The sequence below is a fragment of the Myotis daubentonii genome, chromosome X, assembly GCF_963259705.1.
Source record: "Myotis daubentonii chromosome X, mMyoDau2.1, whole genome shotgun sequence".
Taxonomy (NCBI): domain Eukaryota; kingdom Metazoa; phylum Chordata; class Mammalia; order Chiroptera; family Vespertilionidae; genus Myotis; species Myotis daubentonii.
The window spans coordinates 4,229,311-4,250,333 of NC_081861.1; the positions used below are offsets into that span (position 1 = coordinate 4,229,311).

Here is a 21,023-nt window from a genome sequence, read left to right on the forward strand (position 1 = left end):
GAACTCAATCTAGTTTACTTTTTCTTTTCTTTCTTTTTTTTTTTTTGAGGAGGGCACTTAAAAATTTATTTTTATTGATTTCAGAGAGAAAGGGAGAGGGAGAGGGAGAGACAGAAACATCAATGATGAGAATCATTGATTGACTGCCTCCTGTACACCCCCCACTGGGGATCGAGCCTGCAACCCAGGCATGTGCCCTGACGGGGAATTGAACCATGACCTCCTGGTTTGTGGGTTGACATCAACCACTGAGCCACGCCGGCTGGGCCAGTCTAATACTTTTTTTTTTTAAGTCATTGAAGAAATGCACATTAAGTCAACTTTGCAATAATGACTTTACAGTTATTGCAGTGGGAGTTTAAACGAAACAGCTGCTAGTGCTGGCAAGGTGACTGAGACAGGCAGGGCGCAAAATGCAAGGTGAGGCAGAGATAGAGAGGGAGGTTGGCAGGAACCTTCGCCTGCAGGACCCTGCAGACCTTGTAGGGCCTTGGTGAGCATTTTGGTGTTTTATCCTGAGAGTAAGAGGGAGACACTGAAGGGAATGATAGGACTGGGCTCAGTTGGCTTTGCCTTGTAGAGCACTCACTCACGTTTGGGGTGTAGAGAGTGAACTGGGCTGGAGTCCTGGGTGGAGGTCAGGACTCCACACCCGCAGCCCAGGGGAGGAAGACAGCATGGAATGGAGAGGCGAGGGAGGGAAGGAGAGGAGTGGATTGTGTTGGTGAGAGAGGTGGGAGCCCGCTCGCCCCGCGGGATCCGGATTTAGGGACCCCTGTCGCGGGTTGGGGCTGAGGGTCTACAAAGAGTGAGTGGGTCGGGCTCAGCTTCACCTATTGCACGTTTCAGAAAGGACTGCCCTGTGACCCCTCCCACTTGCCTTCCCCCAGGGGTGGTCGTGGGGACAGGACTGGCCGATATGGAGCCACCGACCGTTCCCAGGACGACAGTGGGGAGAACCGCAGCCGGGACCATGACTACCGAGACATGGACTACCGCTCGTACCCCCGCGAGTATGGCAGCCAGGAGGGCAAGCACGACTATGATGACTCCTCCGAGGAGCAGAGTGCAGAGGTGAGGGCGGCAGGGCCGGTCTGGCCAGGTGGGGGCGGGGGGTGGCTCCAGCAGGGCCTCCGTCTGACTGCAGGTAGCTTTCAGCTCCCATGCCTTTGGACTGTGCTCAGTGGCTTTGCCTCACCTGAAGGGTCTGTCCCCACTCCCCCTCGGGGGGGGGGGGGCTCCTCTCCCTAGTTGGGGCTCCCTGACTTCCATATGCTTGGCTCTGTATTTCTGGGGGCCCCTCGCCACCACCTCTCTCCCTCTTCCCCAGGACTCAGTTAGGGCCCACGGTTTGCAAGCCGTGCATGCCTGCTCCCAGCCAGTACAAGGCTCCTGAAGCGCCTCTCAGTGGCACTCGGCGTCTAGGGGCGGGAGGGCCACTGGGAAACTAGTTCTCACCACACAGAGCAGCTCTGGGACGCCGGCGTGGGCATTTCCCGCGCTGCCAGAGCCCCTAGACAGAAGGGAGGGCCCTGCTGAGGCCTGTCCTCTGTGCTCCATGTTGGTGGTCAGCCCTAGTCTGAGGAGGGAGGCACGATGCACCCCATCAGGGAGCCTTCAGCTGAGGGGGGAGGCAGCCTTGCCGTAGGGAAACCCCATTTGAGGGGCATTCAGGGCCCTGGTCTAAGCCAGCAGGCAGCTCCCTTACTTGGCGGGTGGGAAGGGTGCTCTTGCAGCCTCAGCCCTGGAAGGGCAGAGTGTGGGCCGCTGGCCTCCCTCCGGGTGGGGGGTGTCTAATGCAGAGACCCCTGTGGGAAGCAGCCCAGCTTTCCCAGTTGGGGAGGGTAGCTGCGGTGGGAAGGATAGGAGTGGAGCGCTGAATCATCTGGCCCTCCCGAGGGCGGGGGGTGGGGGGTGGACCCAGCCTGGCCTGCTCAGTCCTGGAAGGATGGGTTGGGCAGCATCCAAGGAGCCAGCACCCACACCCTCTTAGGAGGGGTCCTAGTGGCGACAGGCTGGGCAGGCGGAGGATCAGGAACCACGAGGCGTGCTGTGGCCCTTGCACGTTGGCTTGGCTCTGACCAAGATCTTAAGCTCTTCCTATACCCACAGCTTGGCTGCAGGGCCCAGGCGCAGGCTGGGAATCACAAGCGATGCACGGCCTTCTGTGGCACAAGGAACAACTGTGCACAGTACTAGCTGAGCTGCCTGGGGAGGAGCAGGGAGACACAGAGGGCGGGGCTTCACGTGCCAACCTCAGACCACCTCTTCCCAAGGAGATCGAAGCAGTGTCTGGCCACCAGTCTGTGGGAGCTCCTCCCCCCGCCAACAGAGCCACCGGCTTCTCCCCACTCCCCTCCAAGGCAGCCCCCAGAGTCCTCACGTCACGGGGAGGATGACTAACAGGGCCTCCCCTACCCCCCTGCCTGCCCCAGGCCTTTAGCCGGAGCCCGCCCAGCCCTGGCTTTCAGAGCCTGCCTGCCTCAGAGAGCCAGTGGCCAGCCCCCAGGCCCACCCCAGACTGACTACGCGTCTGGTGTCTGTCATCTTATTCTGTTGGCCAGGATTCCTACGAGGCCTCCCCGGGCTCCGAGACTCAGCGTAGGCGGCGGCGGCGGCACAGGCACAGCCCCACTGGCCCGCCGGGCTTCCCCCGAGACGGCGACTATCGGGACCAGGACTATCGCACGGAGCAAGGGGAGGAGGAGGAGGAGGAGGATGAGGAGGAGGAGGAGGAGAAGGCCAGTAACATCGTCATGCTGAGGATGCTGCCACAGGCAGCCACTGAGGATGACGTACGTGCCCCCCCATGACCCCGGGCAGGTGGCAGAGCAGGAGGCCAGGCTGGGTTTCCTCCTCCAGGGCCCTCAACTTCTCCCTCACCCTGCCCTCAGCACCTTCACCCCTTCTCCCCACCGGCTCCCGGCTCCCTGCACTGACCTGGCCTCGGGCAGGCCTTGTCTCCTGGTCTGGAAGGAGGAGCGGAGTGGCGGATAGATTGGATGCGGGAGGGAGCAGAGCATTCCTCCCGCACATGCCCCTGGTCCTTCGTCCATTCTGCGTATGTGGGTCGAGGGCCAGACGTTGGCCAGGCCCAATGCCAGGCCCAATGCCAGGCATTGCTGGTGGTAGAGGTGATGCTGGTGGAAAGGGTCCCCATGGGATTTTCTGAGGTTTTCTTCTCACCCCTCCCCCTGCCCTCTTTTGTCACCTGCATCAGATCCCCTCACTGGCCTGGCCACAAGCCTGGGGTTTTTTCTTTTTTTTCTTTCTTTTTTTTTAATCCTCATGCTTAGAGAGAGGAAGGGGGAGAGAGACAGGGACAGAAACAGAGGGAGGAGAAAGAATGCTCAGAGAGGAAGGGGGAGAGAAAGAGAGAAGCATTGATCAGTTGCCTTCCGTAAATGCCCCAACTGGGGATCGAACCCACAACCTGGGTGTGCGCCCTGACGGGAATTGAACCATGCACAGGACGATGCTCCAACCAACTGAGCCACTCCAGCCAGACAAGCCTTGGGTTTTTTCTTTGACTTCCTTCCTCCGCTGCTAACAGTCTCTCCACACTGTGTTCCCTTCCATCTTCCTCCCTTTTCTCCTGCTCCTGCTCCTGGAGACTTCCCCTAAGGAGCCCCAGTAAAACCCCAAGAGGGCCCCTAGAACAGCCTCCTTGCTTCTCCTCCTCCTCCCTGCCACCCCCCTTCCCTGTGAATTCTCTGCTCAGCTCTCCTCTGAGATCTGCCAGCCACCCTCCAGTCTGACCCGCCTGGCCCATTCCTGGTCAGACAGTACTGAGTGCTGGCCTCTCTTGAGGATTTCTGACTTAATCCTCACAGCCACCCCTCGGAGAAGGTACTCTTTGTCTTTCCATTCTCTGGATGAGGAAGCCAGGCCCCCAGCAGTGAAGTGGCTTGTCCCAAGTCCCAGCCAGTGAGTGGCAGGACAGAGTTGGGGTCTGAAACCGAGCAGGTGGACCCCAGAGCCCTAATTCTTGCTGTGTCCTGAGCCCTTCCTGAGTGTTTGTGGTCCTGATGACCTCCTGTGTGTGTCCTTTTTCATCCTCCTACGTGTGCGTGTGTGCGTGTTTAATCTCCTTTCTGTTGTTTAACCTGATAAGGGAACCGAGGCCCAGAGGCGTTCAGGCTTCTGTGAGCGCCACCACTGGCCTAGAGACCCTGCCGCACCTGGGCCAGACCCCGAACTGCCTCTGCAGCTTCCCTCCGGCTGACTTCAAACCACACCTTTTTGTGTCTGCCCCAGGTTTTGCTCCACTCAGGTTCTAGGAGCAAACATGGCTTGGCGTTGGCTCAGACCCCAGTCCTTCTTGGTTTCGTATGTGTGTCATGGGTCTCTTGATGCAAGCAGAGGGCAGCCCCTTAGCCAAGGGCCAGAATTGCATCCCAGCTTTCCTCGCTTTGTGGCTGCACCAAGCCTTTGGTCAGGCCGCCCCCGCCCACCATTCTCCATGGCCAGGCTCGCTTGCTCTCATCGTTCTCTGCCCCAAGGCTCATCATGCTGCCATGCTTCACCTTGCGCCAGGCCCGGTTCTGCAATTAACTCTCCAAGTCCGGGGCCGAACGCTGAGACTGGGTACTGGTGTGGGTCTGGGGCTCTGGTCATTTGGGGGAAAGCCCTGAGAGGAAGAGGAGATGGTGTGTGTGTGCGCGCATCACCGATGGCCCCTTCAGGCCTAGAGGCCTCCAGCCGGCCTCAGCTACCCAGCAGCCCCCTGTGCTGAGCCGGCCCCAATCTGTATCTCCCCTTACAGATCCGTGGCCAGCTGCAGTCCCATGGCATCCAAGCACGCGAGGTCCGGCTGATGAGGAACAAATCCTCAGGTGAGCTTTTGTTCCAGTGCCTCCCCCTGCTGCTGGCCAGCCTCCGCCACCAGTCTCCTCCTGCCTCTGCCTCCTCCTCACCCTCCCTCCCCTGCCTTCCTACCACAGCTGGGGATGGGCAGCTTGGGGTCCCCCTCTTGTTCTCCCCCCTTCGTCCTGCTCTCCTCACAGCTCTGGCCAGCAGTCTCTTTGGAGGGGCTGTTGGGGAGGAGGTGCAGCTCTGAGGCGAGCTGAGCGCTCCCCAGGGGCAGGGCCAGGGCCAGGCTCCGGGGAACCTCCTCTCTGGGACTCTGAGTATCTGAGATGGTAACCACCTCCCAATATACCCCCTCCCCTCTCCGTTCTTCTCCTTTCCCTGCCCTCACTCCCCCCCCCCCCCGCCCCAACATTTTTCTGGTAACGGCCTCTGACCAGAAAGTAGGTCCGGCATGGCCCCACCCATGTATCCCAAGAGGGGAGGCAGGGGATGGCTCTCACCCCAGGGCTCATCCCAAGGAGCAGCCAGAATTTCTGGCCCACCTGTCCCCTCCCTCCCTCTTGCAGGCTGCTTGGAGCTGGCCTGAGGGTAGTAGGGGGTTTTGGGGGGAGCTGTCTCTACAGGATCTCTGGCCCAGGCTCCCCAAGGCAGGCACAGTGGGGCCTCACTCTGCCTGGGCTTCTCTCTCCATCTCAGACTCTCTCCTCCCCATGCCTTCATATCTCTATCTATCATCTATCTATCTATCTATCTATCTATCTATCTATCTATCTATCTATCTATCTCACTATGTCTCTCTGTATCTATCTATCTATCTATCTATCTATCTATCTATCTATCTATCTCTCATCATACCATTCCATCCTCCTGTGCATCCTAACAGTTCTTCTTTTGGAGATAAAGCATGCACCCCTCAAGCCCCGCCACATCTCCGCCCTCCCTGTGTACGCCTCTGAAGGTACAGCTGCTTCCTGCAGACTCAAGGCCCGGGTTCCTTTCCTAGCCCTGGCCAGGCCTGGAGTCTCCCTTGATAGCCTGCAGGTCTTGCTCTACTTCACCCTGGCCCAGCCACGTGCTATTAAGATTCTGGTCTCTGCCCACAGTCGTGCCCCAGGTGCAGCCTCCTCTGGCCCTGGGCACGTCTCCCAGATACCCACTGATTCTTCAAGGCCTGCCTGGCCAATCCCGGCCCCCGTTCTCCTGCTGTTTAGGAGGACCTGGACGGTGGGTGGCTATACTCTTCCCACTGGGCCCACCTCCCATGTACTGTGGTAAGGCTGAGGTGACATTACCTCCCTAACCTTCCAGGTTCCTGATGGGCCTGGATCCTTCCTAGCCTCACCGAGCAGCTCGACCCAGCTTTCCTTTGGCTCCTTTGATTCAACACCTATTACAGGGCCCCTCCTGGGCTCCCCTGGCCTTGTGCTGGGCCCTGCCCATTTGTCATTGATCCTGGCCCATGTGGAGCCAGCAGCCTGCCCACCTGCCCTCCTTCTTTCTCTGGAGACAGATCTCTACTCGTACCCTTTCCCTCTCAGCTCCTTCTCTCCGTCTCTGTCACCCCGGGCTGGCCTGAGCCCCACTTCTGTCTTTCTTCCCAGCTGGCGTGTGTATATCTTTTCCCACCCACCCTCCTCTCTCTGGCTGTTTTCCTTCCTCCTCCTCTCCTCTCTCCTGCTCCTCCCAGTCATCTACCTGGCCTCCCACCCCATGGTCTTTCTCTCTGATTATTTCTTTCTCTTCCTTTCTCCTCTCCCCCTTCCCTCTCTGCCCCCATCCTCTCCCCTCGGGTCCCGCCCCCGGGAACGCCGTGTGTCCAAAGCTGTTGACTAACCCACTGCGTCTGTATCTGAATGCTGTCTCCAGGTCAGAGCCGGGGCTTCGCCTTCGTCGAGTTTAGTCACTTGCAGGACGCTACACGATGGATGGAAGCCAATCAGGTTGCTTTGCCGCACTTGAACCCCCCCCCCCAAACAAATACTACTTTGTAATCGAGCGCTCCCCATCGCCTGATTCTTATGGACACAGTTCCCTGCCCTGTGGCCCTGTGTCCCATTCCCCCATCCCCTCTCTCTCCCCCTTCCTGACCCTCAATATCTCCTCTTTCCATCTCTCGCTACCCACTGGGCAGCCCATCAAGAGCCCACAGTCACCACCTGCCCCTCCCCTGCCAGGCACCAGCTCTGCCCCTCCACCTCTCCGGGCAGAGCTTTCAGAGAAAAGACTAGAAGGAAGGGTCTTCCACCAAGGTTCCCACGCCCAGGGGGACTGTCCTGCCCTGGGGTTAGGTAGAGCCAGTACTTCGTTCCACTCTCAGGCATGGCTGGATCCAGCCATGGGGGAATGTAGCTGTTGGCACAATCATTAGCAAGTCCCGTCTTACCAGCTCTTCCCACATGTGAGTTCAGCCCTTTGATTCCTACACAAGAGGCCAGCATTGCTCTGTTGATGTAAATAAAGTACCAGTCAAGCGTGTTAGTTTTATTCCCCAGGACTCACCTGCGGCCCCAGTCCTCCCATGCACCTACCTGCACAGGAGTCCCCACCGGCCCTCTGCTGGGGAGCCTGCTCTCCCGGGGTGGCATGGGCTGCTCCCCCAGCAGCTTTGGGACCTTGAGAGACCCAAGGATCTGCTTGCCCACCCAGAGCCTGGCTCCCTGGTGTGTGGCACTGACACTGGCGGGAAGCATTGGGGGCAGGTGTGTCGGAAGAGGGCTCAGCAGGGCCGCCCCTGGGACCATCTCTGCCGGTCCCTAGGCTGATGCCGGTCCCTAGGCTAGTGCCGGACCCAGCCAGCCACGGGGAGACAGCCTCCCAGCAGGAACTTCCATCTTTTCAATATGGCTCTTTCTTTCTCCCCTTCTCCAGCACTAGTGCGCGTGTACTCTCTCTCTCTCTCTCTCTCTCTCTTTCTCTCCCCTCCTCTCCTCTCCTCTCCCTCCCTTCCCGCCCCCCCTCATCCCCAGTGTAGCCTGTGTAGTGCTGGCCCTGAGTGTGGCCTAGCAGTGTCAGGGCCGAGTGGGGGTTTCCCCACTGTCAGGCAAGCGTCGCTCAGCCGAGCCCTGTGTGCCCGGTTGGCTTGTGTTCACGTGTGCGTGCGCGCGTGCCCTGCAAAGGCAGCAAACAGCTGCGCCCCAGGGCTGTGGCGCTTTCCCTCCCTCCTTCCCTTCCTTCTTCCCTCGTCAGTTCTCCGACCTCCCTCCGTTCCCTGTCCCTCATCCATCCAGCTGAAGGGCTCGCTCACTCTCTTCTCCTGTGCTGAAGCGGTGCTGGGGCACTGCTGCCTGCGCCTCACTCGGCTCTGCTTCTTCCTGCAGCACTCGCTCAGCATCCTGGGCCAGAAGGTGTCCATGCACTACAGCGACCCCAAGCCCAAGATCAATGAGGACTGGCTGTGTAACAAGGTACAGGGGCGGTGGGCAGGGGCGGCCACGGACTGAAACAGCAGCAGCCGTGGCGGCAACATCTCTGTCCCCCTGGGACCTCTGAGGGCTGGCTCAGCTCCAGTGGCCACAGTTCCTTGCCACTCACCCACCCACCCGTGTGTACTGAGCTTTTACTCGGTGCCAGGCTCTGCCCTCATGAAGCGTGTTCTTGCTGGAAGTCCCAGTATATGGTCAACAAATACTTATGTAAACGATGAACTAGTGATAGTGGAGGCATGACATGGTGTGTAAGATGCGGACCTCAGACCAGACTGGCTGGAATGAGACTCTCCCAGCTCCACCTGGATTCTGATCATGGCCCTTTCCCTCTCTCTACCTCGCTTTCCCATCTCTAGCATGCGAATAGTAATGAGACATGGCCCCAAAGGTGCTTGGGCGGATTAAAATGTGATGAGAAGGTCACACTTGGAACAGCTGCTGGCCCACAGGTAGCACCGTTTGCCGTCAGCCGTTATTCTGAAGGAAGGCACAGGGTGTTCGAGAGTCCATGTTAGGTGACCTGACCTTAAAGGCCACTGTGACAGAGCCATGTCCACCTGAGACTGGGGGCTCGGGCTGCAGGCTTTTGTAGTTCTAGCCCCGGAGAGGAAGCTGAGGTTCCGGAGAGGTGGCACTGTGGGTGAGCCCTGAGCCATGACTTGCTCCTGATTACAGGGGCCATGGGTGCAGGTCTCGCCCGGGGCCAGCCTCACAAGCAGCCCTAAGCTGTAGCCCTACCCCCCACAGCTGGGTGGCAGTCCTGAGACCGGAGGGGAGGGCAGGCTTGGGGAGTCCCCGGCCCTCTCCTCAAGGTGAATTCTGCCTAGGAATGGGGTTAGGCTTTTGTGTTAAAAAAAAAATAATAATGATGCCAGAAGGCAGGTGTCTACTGTCAGAGAGGTAGGGACAAAGCAACAGTGGAACTCCATCTCCCCCTATATTTTCACACTCCTCAAGACCAGGGAATTCTCTCCTTTCCCTTTTTCACCCCCCACATCTTGTTGGTCATAGGGTCCTGTCACTGCCATTATAGAAATACGCTCCCACCCTGGCAGGTTTGGCTCAGTGGCTAGAGCGTTGCCCTGCAGACTGAAGGGTCCCGGGTTCGATTCCGGTCAAGGGCACGCTGCAGGCTCCTCCCTGACCTGGGCCCTGCTCAGGGCGCATGCAGGAGGAAACCAAAGTGTGCCTCTCACATTGCTGTTTCTCTCTGTCTCTCCCTCTCTCTTCCACTCTCCCTAAAAATCAATGGAAAAATGTCCTCAGGTGAGGATTAAAAAAAAAAGAAAGAAAGAAAAAGAGATGCCCTCCCTGCTATTCCCACAGTACAGGCCAGTCCTCCCCTCCCCCAGACAGTCACCATGGCCCCTCTCTGGTATGCTGGCGTCTTTCCTACCTTCTCACCTGTAACGTTCCTCAGAACCACATGCCCCTGGCCTTCTCTGCTTAAAACCCCCATAACTCTGAGCTTCAGTGGCACCATCCTCCATCACCTAGCATCACCTTTCCTCCCCAGCCTCGGCTTTTGCCTGTCTCCTCACTGTCCTTCACCAGCTACAGCAAACCTCTGGTTTCCCCAGATCAGACATCCCTGCTGACCTGCCCAAGCCGTGTGAGCGGTGCCCCTCAGGGCCCTGCTGGTGCCCAGACCCACACACTCACCTGCCCCTCTGTGCTCTTGGTCAGCCCTGAGGGCAGAGGCCACATCCTGGGCATGCAGGGCAGAGCCTGGCACAAGAGTGGTGCTCCGTACCTGACCTTGGAGCAGAGAAGTGTGGCAGCTGCGTTGGCGGGGGGGTCTCCAGAGGCAGATTTCTCCAGAGCAGCAGGACCCAACCTAGTCCTTGAGATAAAGAAAGAATGGAAATCTGGCAAGAGAGGGACTCCTGGCTTTTAGGGAGAGAAACATCGGAGGTTTCTGAACAGGGAAGCAAGTTTGGGGAAGAGGAACCTATTAAAGCAGTGGTCGGCAAACTGCGGCTCGCGAGCCACATGCGACTCTTTGGCCCCTTGAGTGTGGCCCTTCCACAAAATACCACGTGCGGGCACGCACGTACAGTGCGATTGAAACTTCGTGGCCCATGCGCAGAAGTCGGTATTTTGTGGAAGAGCCACTCTCAAGGGGCCAAAGAGCCGCATGTGGCTCGCGAGCCGCAGTTTGCCGACCACTGTACTAAAGGAACGGTCCTGGGAGTTGGTACCTCGGAGGAGGCAGCAGTTTCCTGGGTGGTAAAGTTGTCGATTCCTGAGCTGGATTGGCACTAGGGACAGATTTGAGACCGTGTAAAGGGGAGATTCAGAGGCCTGAGAATGACAGCCAGAGCCCCCTGCCTCCTGCTTCTGGAGCCTCCCTTTACCGGGGCGGGCCAGGGTTCCCTGGGGGACCTACGGATCCAGGTTTGGAGGGCATAACGGGAAGCCTCCCCCTCCCCCCCCCCGCCCCACTCTGACGGCCTGGCCTGTGCCTCACAGTGTGGCGTCCAGAACTTCAAACGCCGTGAGAAGTGCTTCAAATGCGGTGTGCCCAAGTCAGGTGAGGCCTCACACCTCCCCGCTCCCAAGAGGGTGGCCAGCCTTGGAGCCTCGCCTTTGTCACTACCCTGTCTCCTGCCTCCCCTGACAGAGGCAGAGCAGAAGCTGCCCATGGGTGCCAGGCTGGATCAGCAGACGCTGCCGCTGGGTGGACGGGAGCTGAGCCAAGGCCTGCTCCCCTTGCCGCAGCCCTACCAGGCCCAGGGAGTGCTGGCCTCCCAGTCCCTGTCCCAGGGCTCAGAGCCAAGCTCCGAGAACGCCAACGACAGTGAGTCAGTTGTTTGTTCCTTCTTCCTCCCTGCCCTCGGGTGTCTGGGCTGCGCTGTCCAAGGCCAGAGAGATGCTGACCAGGACTTACTAGTCGTCCTCTCAGGGGTCTCCAGCTAGTGGGGAGATAGGCAGGTGATGGGGGGAGAGCAGGGGAGGAGCATGGCCTGACTCGACTTTGGGGGTGTGTTGGGAGTTCTCGGCAGGTGAGCGACTGAGCTGGGACTTGGAACTGACAGGCATAGTTTGTCCAGGAGGAAGAAGTGAGAGGAAGCAGCAGGTGCAAAAATGTGGAGGCCAGAGGAGAGGGTGCAGTGGGAGCCTGCAAAGGGGAGGGCTGGAGCAGAGAACCAAGGGCGCCCCCTCATGCTGGGCCCCTTCCCGCAGCCATCATTTTGCGCAACCTGAACCCACACAGCACCATGGACTCCATCCTGGGGGCCCTGGCACCCTACGCAGTGCTATCCTCCTCCAACGTCCGAGTCATCAAGGACAAGCAGACACAACTGAACCGTGGCTTCGCCTTCATCCAGCTCTCCACCATCGTGGTGAGGGCGGCACAGGGGGGGCCGGGCAGCCAGTGTCCGGCCCCCGGGGTGGGGAGGGGGGACCCTGACCCCAGCCCCCACCGCGGCCCCATGGCTGGCAATGGGGCAATGGAGCCGGGGACCTCCCCGGGCCTGACCCTTCTGCCCCTGCCTCCCCTCCTTCCCCTAGGAGGCAGCTCAGTTGCTACAGATCCTGCAGGCCCTGCACCCGCCGCTCACCATCGATGGCAAGACCATCAACGTTGAGTTTGCAAAGGGTTCTAAGAGGTCAGGGTCCCACCTGTGTCCCTTCCCAGTTTGTCCCCCAGCTGGGGGCCCCCCATCTCACTCCCAGTGTCTGACATCCTCCCCAGGGACATGGCCTCCAACGAAGGCAGCCGCATCAATGCTGCCTCTGTGGCCAGCACTGCCATTGCTGCGGCCCAGTGGGCCATCTCACAGGTACTCAAAGACTCTTCTCTGCCCCGGCATCTGGATAGATGGCCACCGCGACCCTCTCGCACCCTCTCTGCCATCAGGAGGGCTGGCTTGCTATTTTGGCTTTCCGCGGACCCAAAACCCTCTCACACTGGCTGCCGTGGGCTCTAAAGCCTCACTCTCTCCTCCTCACCTCCCAGGCTTCCGTTTTCCATGCCGCTGTGGCTGCTTTTCTCTCCTGTGTGGCGGCTATTGTATCGTCCTGAATTATTACAACTTTCTCTAATAAAAAGGAATTGATAAGGGGCTAGAGGAAAATTGGGAGCTGAGACTAAAGAAGGGGAGTATGATACTTTCCTTGATCTGATGCCCAGCACATGCATCACACAACAGACGTACCAGCGCCAGCCCCAGGAGCGTTTGGCATGCATCTTTGTTCCTGTCTTGTTTCCACTGCCTCCCTGTTCCTCTGTGCCCAGCAGCCCTCTCACCTCACTTGTCTGAGGGCCGCATGCTTTCTGTCGGCAGACACTAGCCTCAGCTGTGGGCAGCCGCTTCTTAGCAGGTTATTCCCCCCTGTCTCCCCTCCTTTGCTAATGAGCCCCTCCCACCTGCCCCTCAGGCCTCCCAGGGTGGGGAGGGCGCCTGGGCCACCACTGAGGAATCATCGGTGGACTACAGCTACTATCAACAGGATGAGGGCTATGGCGGCAGCCAGGGCACAGAGTCCTCCCTCTATGCCCATGGCTACCTCAAGAGCGCCAAGGGCCCTGGCATGACTGGAACCAAAGGGGACCCAGCTGGAGCAGGTGAGCCCCAGTGTCTCTCCTCAATCCCACGTGCGGGCCGGCAGGCACGGGGTCCTGGGCCCCGCCATTCACAGGCGCGTTCCTCCCTGTTCCTCTTTCCAGGTGCCGAGGCCTCCCTAGAGCCGGGGGCAGACTCTGTGTCACTGCAGGCTTTCTCCCGCGCCCAAGCTGGTGCCACCCCTGGCATCTACCAGCAGTCGGCAGCCGAGGCCAGCGGCAGCCAGAGCGCTGCTGCCAACAGCCAGGTGAGGGAGCTGGAGGGAGACCCCGAGGGGGTGGGCGCCGTGGGCACGAGCAGACACTGAGCCCTGTTCCCCTGTCTGGCCCCGTGAGCAGTCATACACCATCATGTCGCCTGCTGTGCTCAAATCTGAGCTCCAGAGCCCCACCCATCCCAGCTCTGCCCTGCCACCAGCCACCAGCCCCACTGCCCAGGAGTCCTATAGCCAGTACCGTGAGTAGCCCGGCCTGCGGGTGGGAGGTGGGGAGTTCTTCACAAGGCAGGGAGGGGTTTGACTCCCCCTTACCATCCCCAGCTGTTCCTGACGTCTCCACCTACCAGTACGATGAGACATCCGGCTACTACTATGATCCTCAGACTGGCCTCTACTACGATCCCAACTCCCAGGTGATGGGGCGGCTCAGGGAGCGAGCGGGTGGGGCCTGCTTTTCCCTTCTTGAGTTCCTCCCTTATGCCCCTTCAACCTCCTCCCCCGCAGTATTACTACAATGCTCAGAGCCAGCAGTACCTGTACTGGGATGGGGAGAGGCGGACCTATGTTCCTGCCCTGGAGCAGTCGGCCGACGGGCATAAGGAGACAGGGGCACCTTCCAAGGAGGGCAAAGAGAAGAAGGAGAAGCACAAGACCAAGACGGCCCAGCAGGTGAGCACCCAGGCCCGGCAGTCACTGCTGGCTGTTCATGTCTTCTAACGACTGCCTTTCTGTCCCGTTACCCCCGCTGCTGAGGGAACATGCGTACGTGGGCAGGGATTTTGCTCCAGGGATAGATACCAGGCCCTGATCTAGCTCTGTTCTTTGCTATGTGACCTTTAGCCAGGGCAGTCTCCTCAGTACGGGACAGGGCCTCACACCTCCCTGAGGTGGCCAGTGCCATCCACGTGAGCTTTGTCAGCTTTCCTGTCCCCCAGTGGGAAGCCTCACGCTGCTGGTGGGAGTGTAGGCCGGTGTGGGCCTGCATACACCTTTGGGATCACCCCACCTCACACTATGGGGTGTCCGTGTCTGCGTGTAGATATGTTCCAGAGAACTCAGGCCCAGCAGGGGGTGGGTAGGAACCAGCCACTGCAGTGTTCTGTGTCTGGGCAGTTGGCAGGAACCTCAGTGTCCATGTGTATAGGGAGAGTATGACAGTCTGAGTGCAGCCCTTAAAAGCAAGAAATTGGCAATCTGGTCAATTCTAAAAGTGGTGTTGTGCGTGGGGGGAAATCAATATAATATGGGATGTGGCAAAAGATCAGATGTAAATAAAAATTATAGACAGAGAAAGCCACCCTGTGCACAGGGAACATCATAATGCGGGTGTCTGTCAGGAGAATGGGGGCATAGCTGGAGAGGGGTTTGCCGACCATCGATGACAGTATGACAAGAAATGGGAGCTTTCCCCACTGCCCGTCTCACCTGCTTGAGGTGCAGGGCAGGGTGGGGCGGGCTGATGCAGGGCCAGTGGACAGTGAATGAAGCTGGGTTTCTGAGCGCCTCACCGCCCCCCCACCCCCACCCCTAGATCGCCAAGGACATGGAGCGCTGGGCCCGCAGTCTCAACAAGCAGAAAGAAAACTTCAAAAACAGCTTCCAGCCTATCAGCTCCCTGCGGGACGATGAGAGGCGGGAGTCAGCTACCGCAGATGCGGGCTACGCCATCCTGGAGAAGAAGGTATGGTGTGGCCGCCCATCCACACCCCTTGCCCCATTTATCATCCTGCCGGTCCCTGTGGAGTCCCTGAACTTGTGTCCTTCCACCTCAGGGAGCACTCGCTGAGAGGCAGCACACCAGCATGGATCTCCCGAAACTGGCCAGCGACGACCGCCCAGTGAGTGCCCAGGCCAGAAAAGAGGGGTCAGGTGCCTCTGACCTTGCCAGGCCTGACCTCCTGTGCCCTCCTGCCTTCTACAGAGCCCACCCCGAGGGTTGGTGGCCGCCTACAGCGGGGAGAGTGACAGTGAGGAGGAGCAGGAGCGAGGGGGCCCGGAGCGGGAAGAGAAGCTCACAGACTGGCAGAAGCTGGCCTGCCTGCTCTGCCGGCGCCAGTTCCCCAGCAAGGAGGCACTCATCCGGCACCAGCAGCTCTCCGGGCTCCACAAGGTGACAGAGGGAGGTGTGGCAGGGAACCTTGGTCCGGCCCAGCCCGGCCCAACCCGGCCCAGCCGCTTCACTCCTCCTGTCCTCTTGTAGCAAAACCTTGAGATTCACCGGCGAGCACACCTGTCAGAAAATGAACTAGAAGCACTTGAGAAGAATGACATGGAGGTGAGGTGTGACCCACTCCTAGACTCCATCCCCCCTGTCCCTTGCCATGTCCATCCCCTCGGGCAGCTGGTGCTCAAGTTCTTAGCTGAGAACGGCCTGGCTGCCATCAGGTATCTCACATCCTGTCCCTGTGAGGCTTTCTCCCGATCCTCCCATGCCGGCTGCTCACACCCACAATGTCCTGCCTGCCTAACCTGGATCCTCCTCATGGGACTCCCCATCGATGCCCATATATCCTGCCAGTAGTGACCAGCTCCCCCATTCTCTCACACACACAAACTTTCAGCAAATGAAGTACCGAGACCGGGCAGCCGAACGCAGAGAGAAGTATGGCATCCCTGAGCCACCAGAGCCTAAGAGGAGGAAGTATGGTGGCATGTCTGCCGCCTCCGTGTGAGTGCCCAGGGCCAGGTGGGGGGCCTGGGGCCAGCAGGCCAGTCACTCACACTGTACTGCTGTCCCCTGCAGAGACTTTGAGCAGCCCACGCGGGATGGTCTGGGCAGTGACAACATCGGCAGTCGCATGCTCCAGGCCATGGGCTGGAAAGAGGGCAGTGGCCTGGGTCGCAAGAAGCAGGGTATTGTGACCCCCATTGAGGTCAGTCTCCTGTGATCCCACCCCCATCCTCCATTTCTCTCTGCTGCAGCCCCACCTGACCCCCAACCCCCCAGTGGATGACTGTAAGCAACCTGGCACCAGTAGGCCCTGTGCCCTGACAGTCTGCCTTCCTCACACAGGCCCAGACACGGGTGCGGGGCTCTGGTTTGGGTGCCCGAGGCAGCTCCTATGGGGTCACCTCCACCGAGTCCTACAAGGAAACATTGCACAAGACAATGGTGACCCGCTTTAACGAGGCCCAGTGAGGACCTGTGAGAGCTACTTCGACATCTGCTCCTACCAGCCCGGGACGGGAAGAATGAATATCTGCTGTTCTGAGCAGGGCTCTGCACCTGTCCACCAGCCTACTCCCCAGCCAGACGGGCCCTGACCACGTCAGACTTTGAGTTGGTGACTTGTTGGAAAACTGGGCTAGGATCAAGTTCTTTTTGTAATAAAAGCTGAAAAGTCCACAGCTTGCATGTCTCTTTCTCATGTCCCAGCATTGTTTGTGGCCCACACAGACACGGGAGCATACACAAAGATAGAGAAGGGGCTGAGGTGGGTGGCAGTGATGGCATTAAGTGGGTATACATGGTAACTACCAGCTCAGTGCGGCATGGGGCAGGCAGAACATGGGTTCTGGCCTGTGGCCCAACCCACAAGATTCTGGTCACAGCCTTTCACCATTGTCAGGGCCAGAAGGTCCTGCTGTGCTAAGAAATTCAGTATCACCAGGGCACTGGCAAGCTTGAGGTCCACCTGGGTCAGAGCCAGGATTTGGAATACCCCATCCCAGCCGTGGGCAAACTACGGCCCGCGGGCCGGATCCGGCCCGTTTGAAATGAATAAAACTAAAAAAAAAAAAAAAAAAAAAAGACCGTACCCTCTTATGTAATGATGTTTACTTTGAATTTATATTAGTTCACACAAACACTCCATCCATGCTTTTGTTCCGGCCCTCCGGTCCAGTTTAAGAACCCATTGTGGCCCTCGAGTCAAAAAGTTTGCCCACCCCTGCCCCATCCCCTGGCCTTCCCATCCTGCAGGGGAATTTGTTCTGTAATGGCAAGGCTACACTGCATTTGGCCCTCCCTGGGTCTGGGACAATGCCTTAGGGCAGCGGTTCTCAACCTGTGGGTCGAGACCCCTTTGGGGGTCGAACGACCCTTTCACAGGGGTCGCCTAAGACCATCGGAAAACACATACATAATTACATATTGTTTTTGTGATTAATCACTATGCTTTATGTTCAATTTGTAACAATGAAATTAGGGATCACCACATGAGGAACTGTATTAAAGGGTCGTGGCATTAGGAAGGTTGAGAACCACTGCCCTAGGGCATCTCCAAGTGGATAACAATAGCAATCTGGCACCAGTAGGCCCTGTGCCCTTGAAGGGCTGATGACCCCAAGGGGTGAAGAGAGAAGCTTGGCCTGCCAATCCCAGGTCCCAGGGATCGCTACCAGGACCATTTGGATCTACCCTTGTCCCCATCCTCTCCAGGCTGTTGCCATGGGGCCCCAACAAAGATTTCTCCTGTATGGCTGGCAGCAGTAAACGGCACAGCCACTCTGGGAAACTTTGGCTGTTTCATACAAAGGTAAGCATATACTTATCCTATGACTTAACAATTCCATTCCTAGATGTTTAACCCAGATAAATGCAAACATCAACAAAAGGACTTGTTATATGTGTATTCATAGCAGCTGTATTCGTAATAGCCCAGGACTGGTAACCCAAACATGCAACAAGAGGAGAATGGATAAATTATGGTCTATTCATATAATGGAATACAACTCAGCAATAAAAAGGAACAAAATATGAATACAAGCAGCATGACTGAATCTCACAAATATGTTGAGGGGAAAGGACACAAAAAGAATGTAGACTGTATGAGTCCACTTTTGAGGAATCCTCAATCAGATGGAACACATGGTGATGGCAGTCAGCGTAGGATGGAGGTGGAGAGCATGTTGTTTACTGGAAAGGATTGCAAGATAGCTTTCTGGAATAATGAAGAGGTTCCATATCTTTTTAATTTTTTACTTTTTTAATCCTCACAGAAGATACGTTTGTATTGATTTTAGAGAGAGAGAGAGAGAGGGAGAGAGAAACATCAATGTGAGGGAAAACTCCCTCACATCAGTTGCCTAGTGCTCAAACCTGGGATTGGACCCTCTGCAACCTAGGTATGTGCCCTGATGGGGAGTGGAACCCATAACCTTTTGGTGTGCGGTGCCGGGAGCCGGTCCATCCTTGCTGTTTCAAGGGACCTGGCATATATGGCATACGGTTCTTAATATGTTTGCTCACCTTCTTGGCGCTGTGTTTTAACCAAGGTCACCTCTCCGAGAAAGGTTAAATCCCCAGGTAGGGATTTTCCCCTGAAGTTAGGGAGGGAATAAAACCCCTCAACTAAGTGCCAGGTGGGTAATTAATCACTTTAACTATGAACAATCATGCTTAAGCTACATAATCTTTACTCCCTGGAATGGAGATAAGAAACGCCCTAACCTTTGTGATAGAGATTGATAGGATTGAATCAACTGGTATAAATACAGATGTAACAAGACAGCAAGACACAGAACTCAGGAGACAGAACTCAGAACACAGAACCTACACTCAGAACCTAGGCACAGAACCTACACAGAACCTACAGACAGAAGAACTTCGCTGGAGAGAACATGGCAAAAGATCCTGGACTGAACCTGACTACAGAAATATGGCAAGAGAACCTGACTAGAACCTGGTGACTGAACCTGGCTGGAGATCTCAGACAGAACCTGGCTGGAGAACCTAGCGAGACAACATGGCCACAGAACCTGGCTGGAGCTCCGAAGCAGAATCTCTCTGGAGATCCAGACCAGAACTTGGCTGGAGATCCGGGCTAGAGATCCTGGCTAGGCTGCTGATCAACTGAACACTGTCTCCGTGTCCTTCCTTCTTCGCCGACTCCGTCCACACCTTTGGGGACCCCTGGACCTGCTGGGGTTGGACCCCAGCAGTGCGGGAGGATGCTCCAACCAACCGAGCCACTGCCCATGGCAGTTTCCATGTCTTGATTAGGGTGCTCCCTCTTCACACCTGCCATCTTACTCTGATCCCCTCATCACTTCTCCGACTGACAGTAGCCTTTTCACTGGTTTTTCTGCTTCCACCTTTCTTCTTAATTTCTTCTCTCACCACACAGAGCAGCCAGATAGTTTCTATGACGTGACTCCCCCGCTGAAAACCCCCTCTTACAGCTCTCCCATCTCTGGCTGACTTACAATGCCCTACTTGTTATGGCCTCCACCTTATCTCACGGTGCCCTCCCTTCCTCACGCCTTGCCAGCTGTGGACTGTTGTGCTAGTCCTCAAACATTACAGCAACTCGCAACCTCGGGGCTTTGCACCTGATGTACCCTCTGTCCAGAATGGTTTCCCTGTCTGGGATGGTTTCCTCGTGTTACAGGGGCCTCACTTCCTCACTTTCCACATGTCACCTTCTCCCAGAGGCATCCAGCGACTACTGTACTTGGGGTACCAGGGCAGGTCTCTGAGGTCAGGGAAAGGATAAATAAGAAGGGAATGATCTGATGGAAGAGCGTTCCGCTGCCCTTTCCCACGCCCCAGAGCACCGCGCCCAGAGTTCCACAGTTAGGTTTACTTTTTCCAATATTCTGGAGCTGATGTTCACCACGTGCACCAAGCACCAGCTGGGCTGAACTACTACCCCCAGCATGCCCCATGCTTCTGGGAAGGACCACAACCCGCAGGGGTGTTCGGGTCTGACGCGAGCTGCCGAACGGCGCGGCCGCTGAGGCGGACACCCCTCTGAGCTGAGCGTCCGTGGTACGTTCCAACCGAGGCACCCGAGGCCCCGCGCTTTCGAGCTCCGCGCAAACTCTGGCTTCTGTTGGGCGACGGATAAGCTGCCTTGCTCTTCCGTTACCCCGTGGCGTCGGCTCATCTCCAGTAGGAAGGAGAGGCTTCCGCTCGACATAGGGGGTGAGTAGAGCACGGTAGGTACCCCCCAGCCCGTGGACAGCATCTGAGCGAGGCGATCTGTTTCGGGGAACCCCCAATGGGCATGTTTGGAGGCTCCGGGCCCCGGGTGGCTATTAGGGGCAGCTGTTGGGAGAGGGATCCTAAGCAAGTGATCTTCGGGGACTCGAGGTGGGTGGGATGTGGGATCTGTTTTAGGGAGTATCCCTCGGAGGCAGGATGTAGCTATCTGTCAGAGACAGGGTGTAAGAGGATGTTGGAGGAGACCTTTAGGGTCTATGTATGAGTATTCTGAGTACTCTCTTAACGGGGCAGAATTTGGGGCACTTCCTAAGCGGGTAGGTGAAATTTGAGGTTCCTGAAGTCAAGGCTGTATTGGGGGACGGCTTGTTTCAGGGGAGGTCCTAGTGACTGTGGGAACGTTCAGGACCAACGTGGCATTGTAAGGGTATCCGTGGCCTTTGTGACCTCTGGTTCTATGGTGCGGTACCCACCGTGCTCGGGCACTCGGGGCAGAGAGACTGGAGACGTCGGGACCCACAGGCTGGTAGGGAGAGGGGCCCCCTAACCCGGACTGTGGAAGGGGCACTGAAGCCCTAAGCGCTTCCCGAGGGGACAGGGCTCCACCGAGCCTTCATTAGCCCGGCTTTATTCATTATTCATGAGGAGGTGGGGCTGTTAGGACCATTTTTGCCTCTTTTGCACCTAGTGCGCTGGAAGTATGACTTGTGAATTATTCAAGAGGGTTGGATGAGCATGCTGAAGGGGCGTTCTTCAGTCTTTCTGGCAAACTAGAACTCATTGATAAATCGTAAAGGTGAGTAGCTTCCCGAGTTTTCTGTAGCTTTTCTAGGGGCGTTATGCATAATTCATGAGGGGCGTGACTTACAAGGCTTCATCTACAGGATCCACTGTTAGCTTTCCCTTAGAGTCGCCAGGATTTAAACCTTTCGTCTAGGGAACGGACGAGGCCTCCCTCATACATGGTTCTTGTCTTTATAAACCCACTGATCCCAGATTATCAACAAAGGCTCCAGACTCCAATCCCATTGATCCTTGCCAGCTGTGTGACCTTTGGCAAATCTTTCTGTGAGCCTGAAAAATAGGTATAGGAAACATGATGATCAGATTAG

At 57.3% G+C, this 21,023-nt stretch overlaps 1 protein-coding gene across 12 annotated transcripts in view; it reads left to right on the plus strand.

The window, feature by feature from the left end:
- RBM10 (RNA binding motif protein 10) overlaps positions 1-16,373 on the plus strand; it is a 30,659-nt gene extending 14,286 nt beyond the window's left edge. The window contains exons 3-25 of one of the 12 annotated variants that reach the window (XM_059678978.1): positions 891-1,074; positions 2,565-2,795; positions 4,766-4,835; positions 6,679-6,752; positions 8,130-8,216; positions 8,594-8,686; positions 10,710-10,770; positions 10,861-11,037; positions 11,424-11,584; positions 11,754-11,851; positions 11,938-12,025; positions 12,696-12,810; positions 12,913-13,055; positions 13,147-13,264; positions 13,347-13,438; positions 13,530-13,694; positions 14,557-14,706; positions 14,798-14,863; positions 14,947-15,135; positions 15,226-15,300; positions 15,587-15,693; positions 15,769-15,898; positions 16,039-16,373. In XM_059678978.1, the coding sequence (XP_059534961.1) occupies positions 891-1,074; positions 2,565-2,795; positions 4,766-4,835; positions 6,679-6,752; positions 8,130-8,216; positions 8,594-8,686; positions 10,710-10,770; positions 10,861-11,037; positions 11,424-11,584; positions 11,754-11,851; positions 11,938-12,025; positions 12,696-12,810; positions 12,913-13,055; positions 13,147-13,264; positions 13,347-13,438; positions 13,530-13,694; positions 14,557-14,706; positions 14,798-14,863; positions 14,947-15,135; positions 15,226-15,300; positions 15,587-15,693; positions 15,769-15,898; positions 16,039-16,164 (2,800 nt within the window). In that variant the 3' untranslated portion in view covers positions 16,165-16,373. Of the gene's footprint in view, positions 1-890; positions 1,075-2,564; positions 2,796-4,765; positions 4,836-6,678; positions 6,753-8,129; positions 8,217-8,593; positions 8,687-10,709; positions 10,771-10,860; positions 11,038-11,423; positions 11,585-11,753; positions 11,852-11,937; positions 12,026-12,623; positions 12,811-12,912; positions 13,056-13,146; positions 13,265-13,346; positions 13,439-13,529; positions 13,695-14,556; positions 14,707-14,797; positions 14,864-14,946; positions 15,136-15,225; positions 15,301-15,586; positions 15,694-15,768; positions 15,899-16,038 lie in introns of those variants that run through there. The other 11 variants (XM_059678976.1, XM_059678977.1, XM_059678982.1 and 8 more) reach the window with 11 other exon arrangements.
- Positions 16,374-21,023: the final 4,650 nt, after the last annotated feature.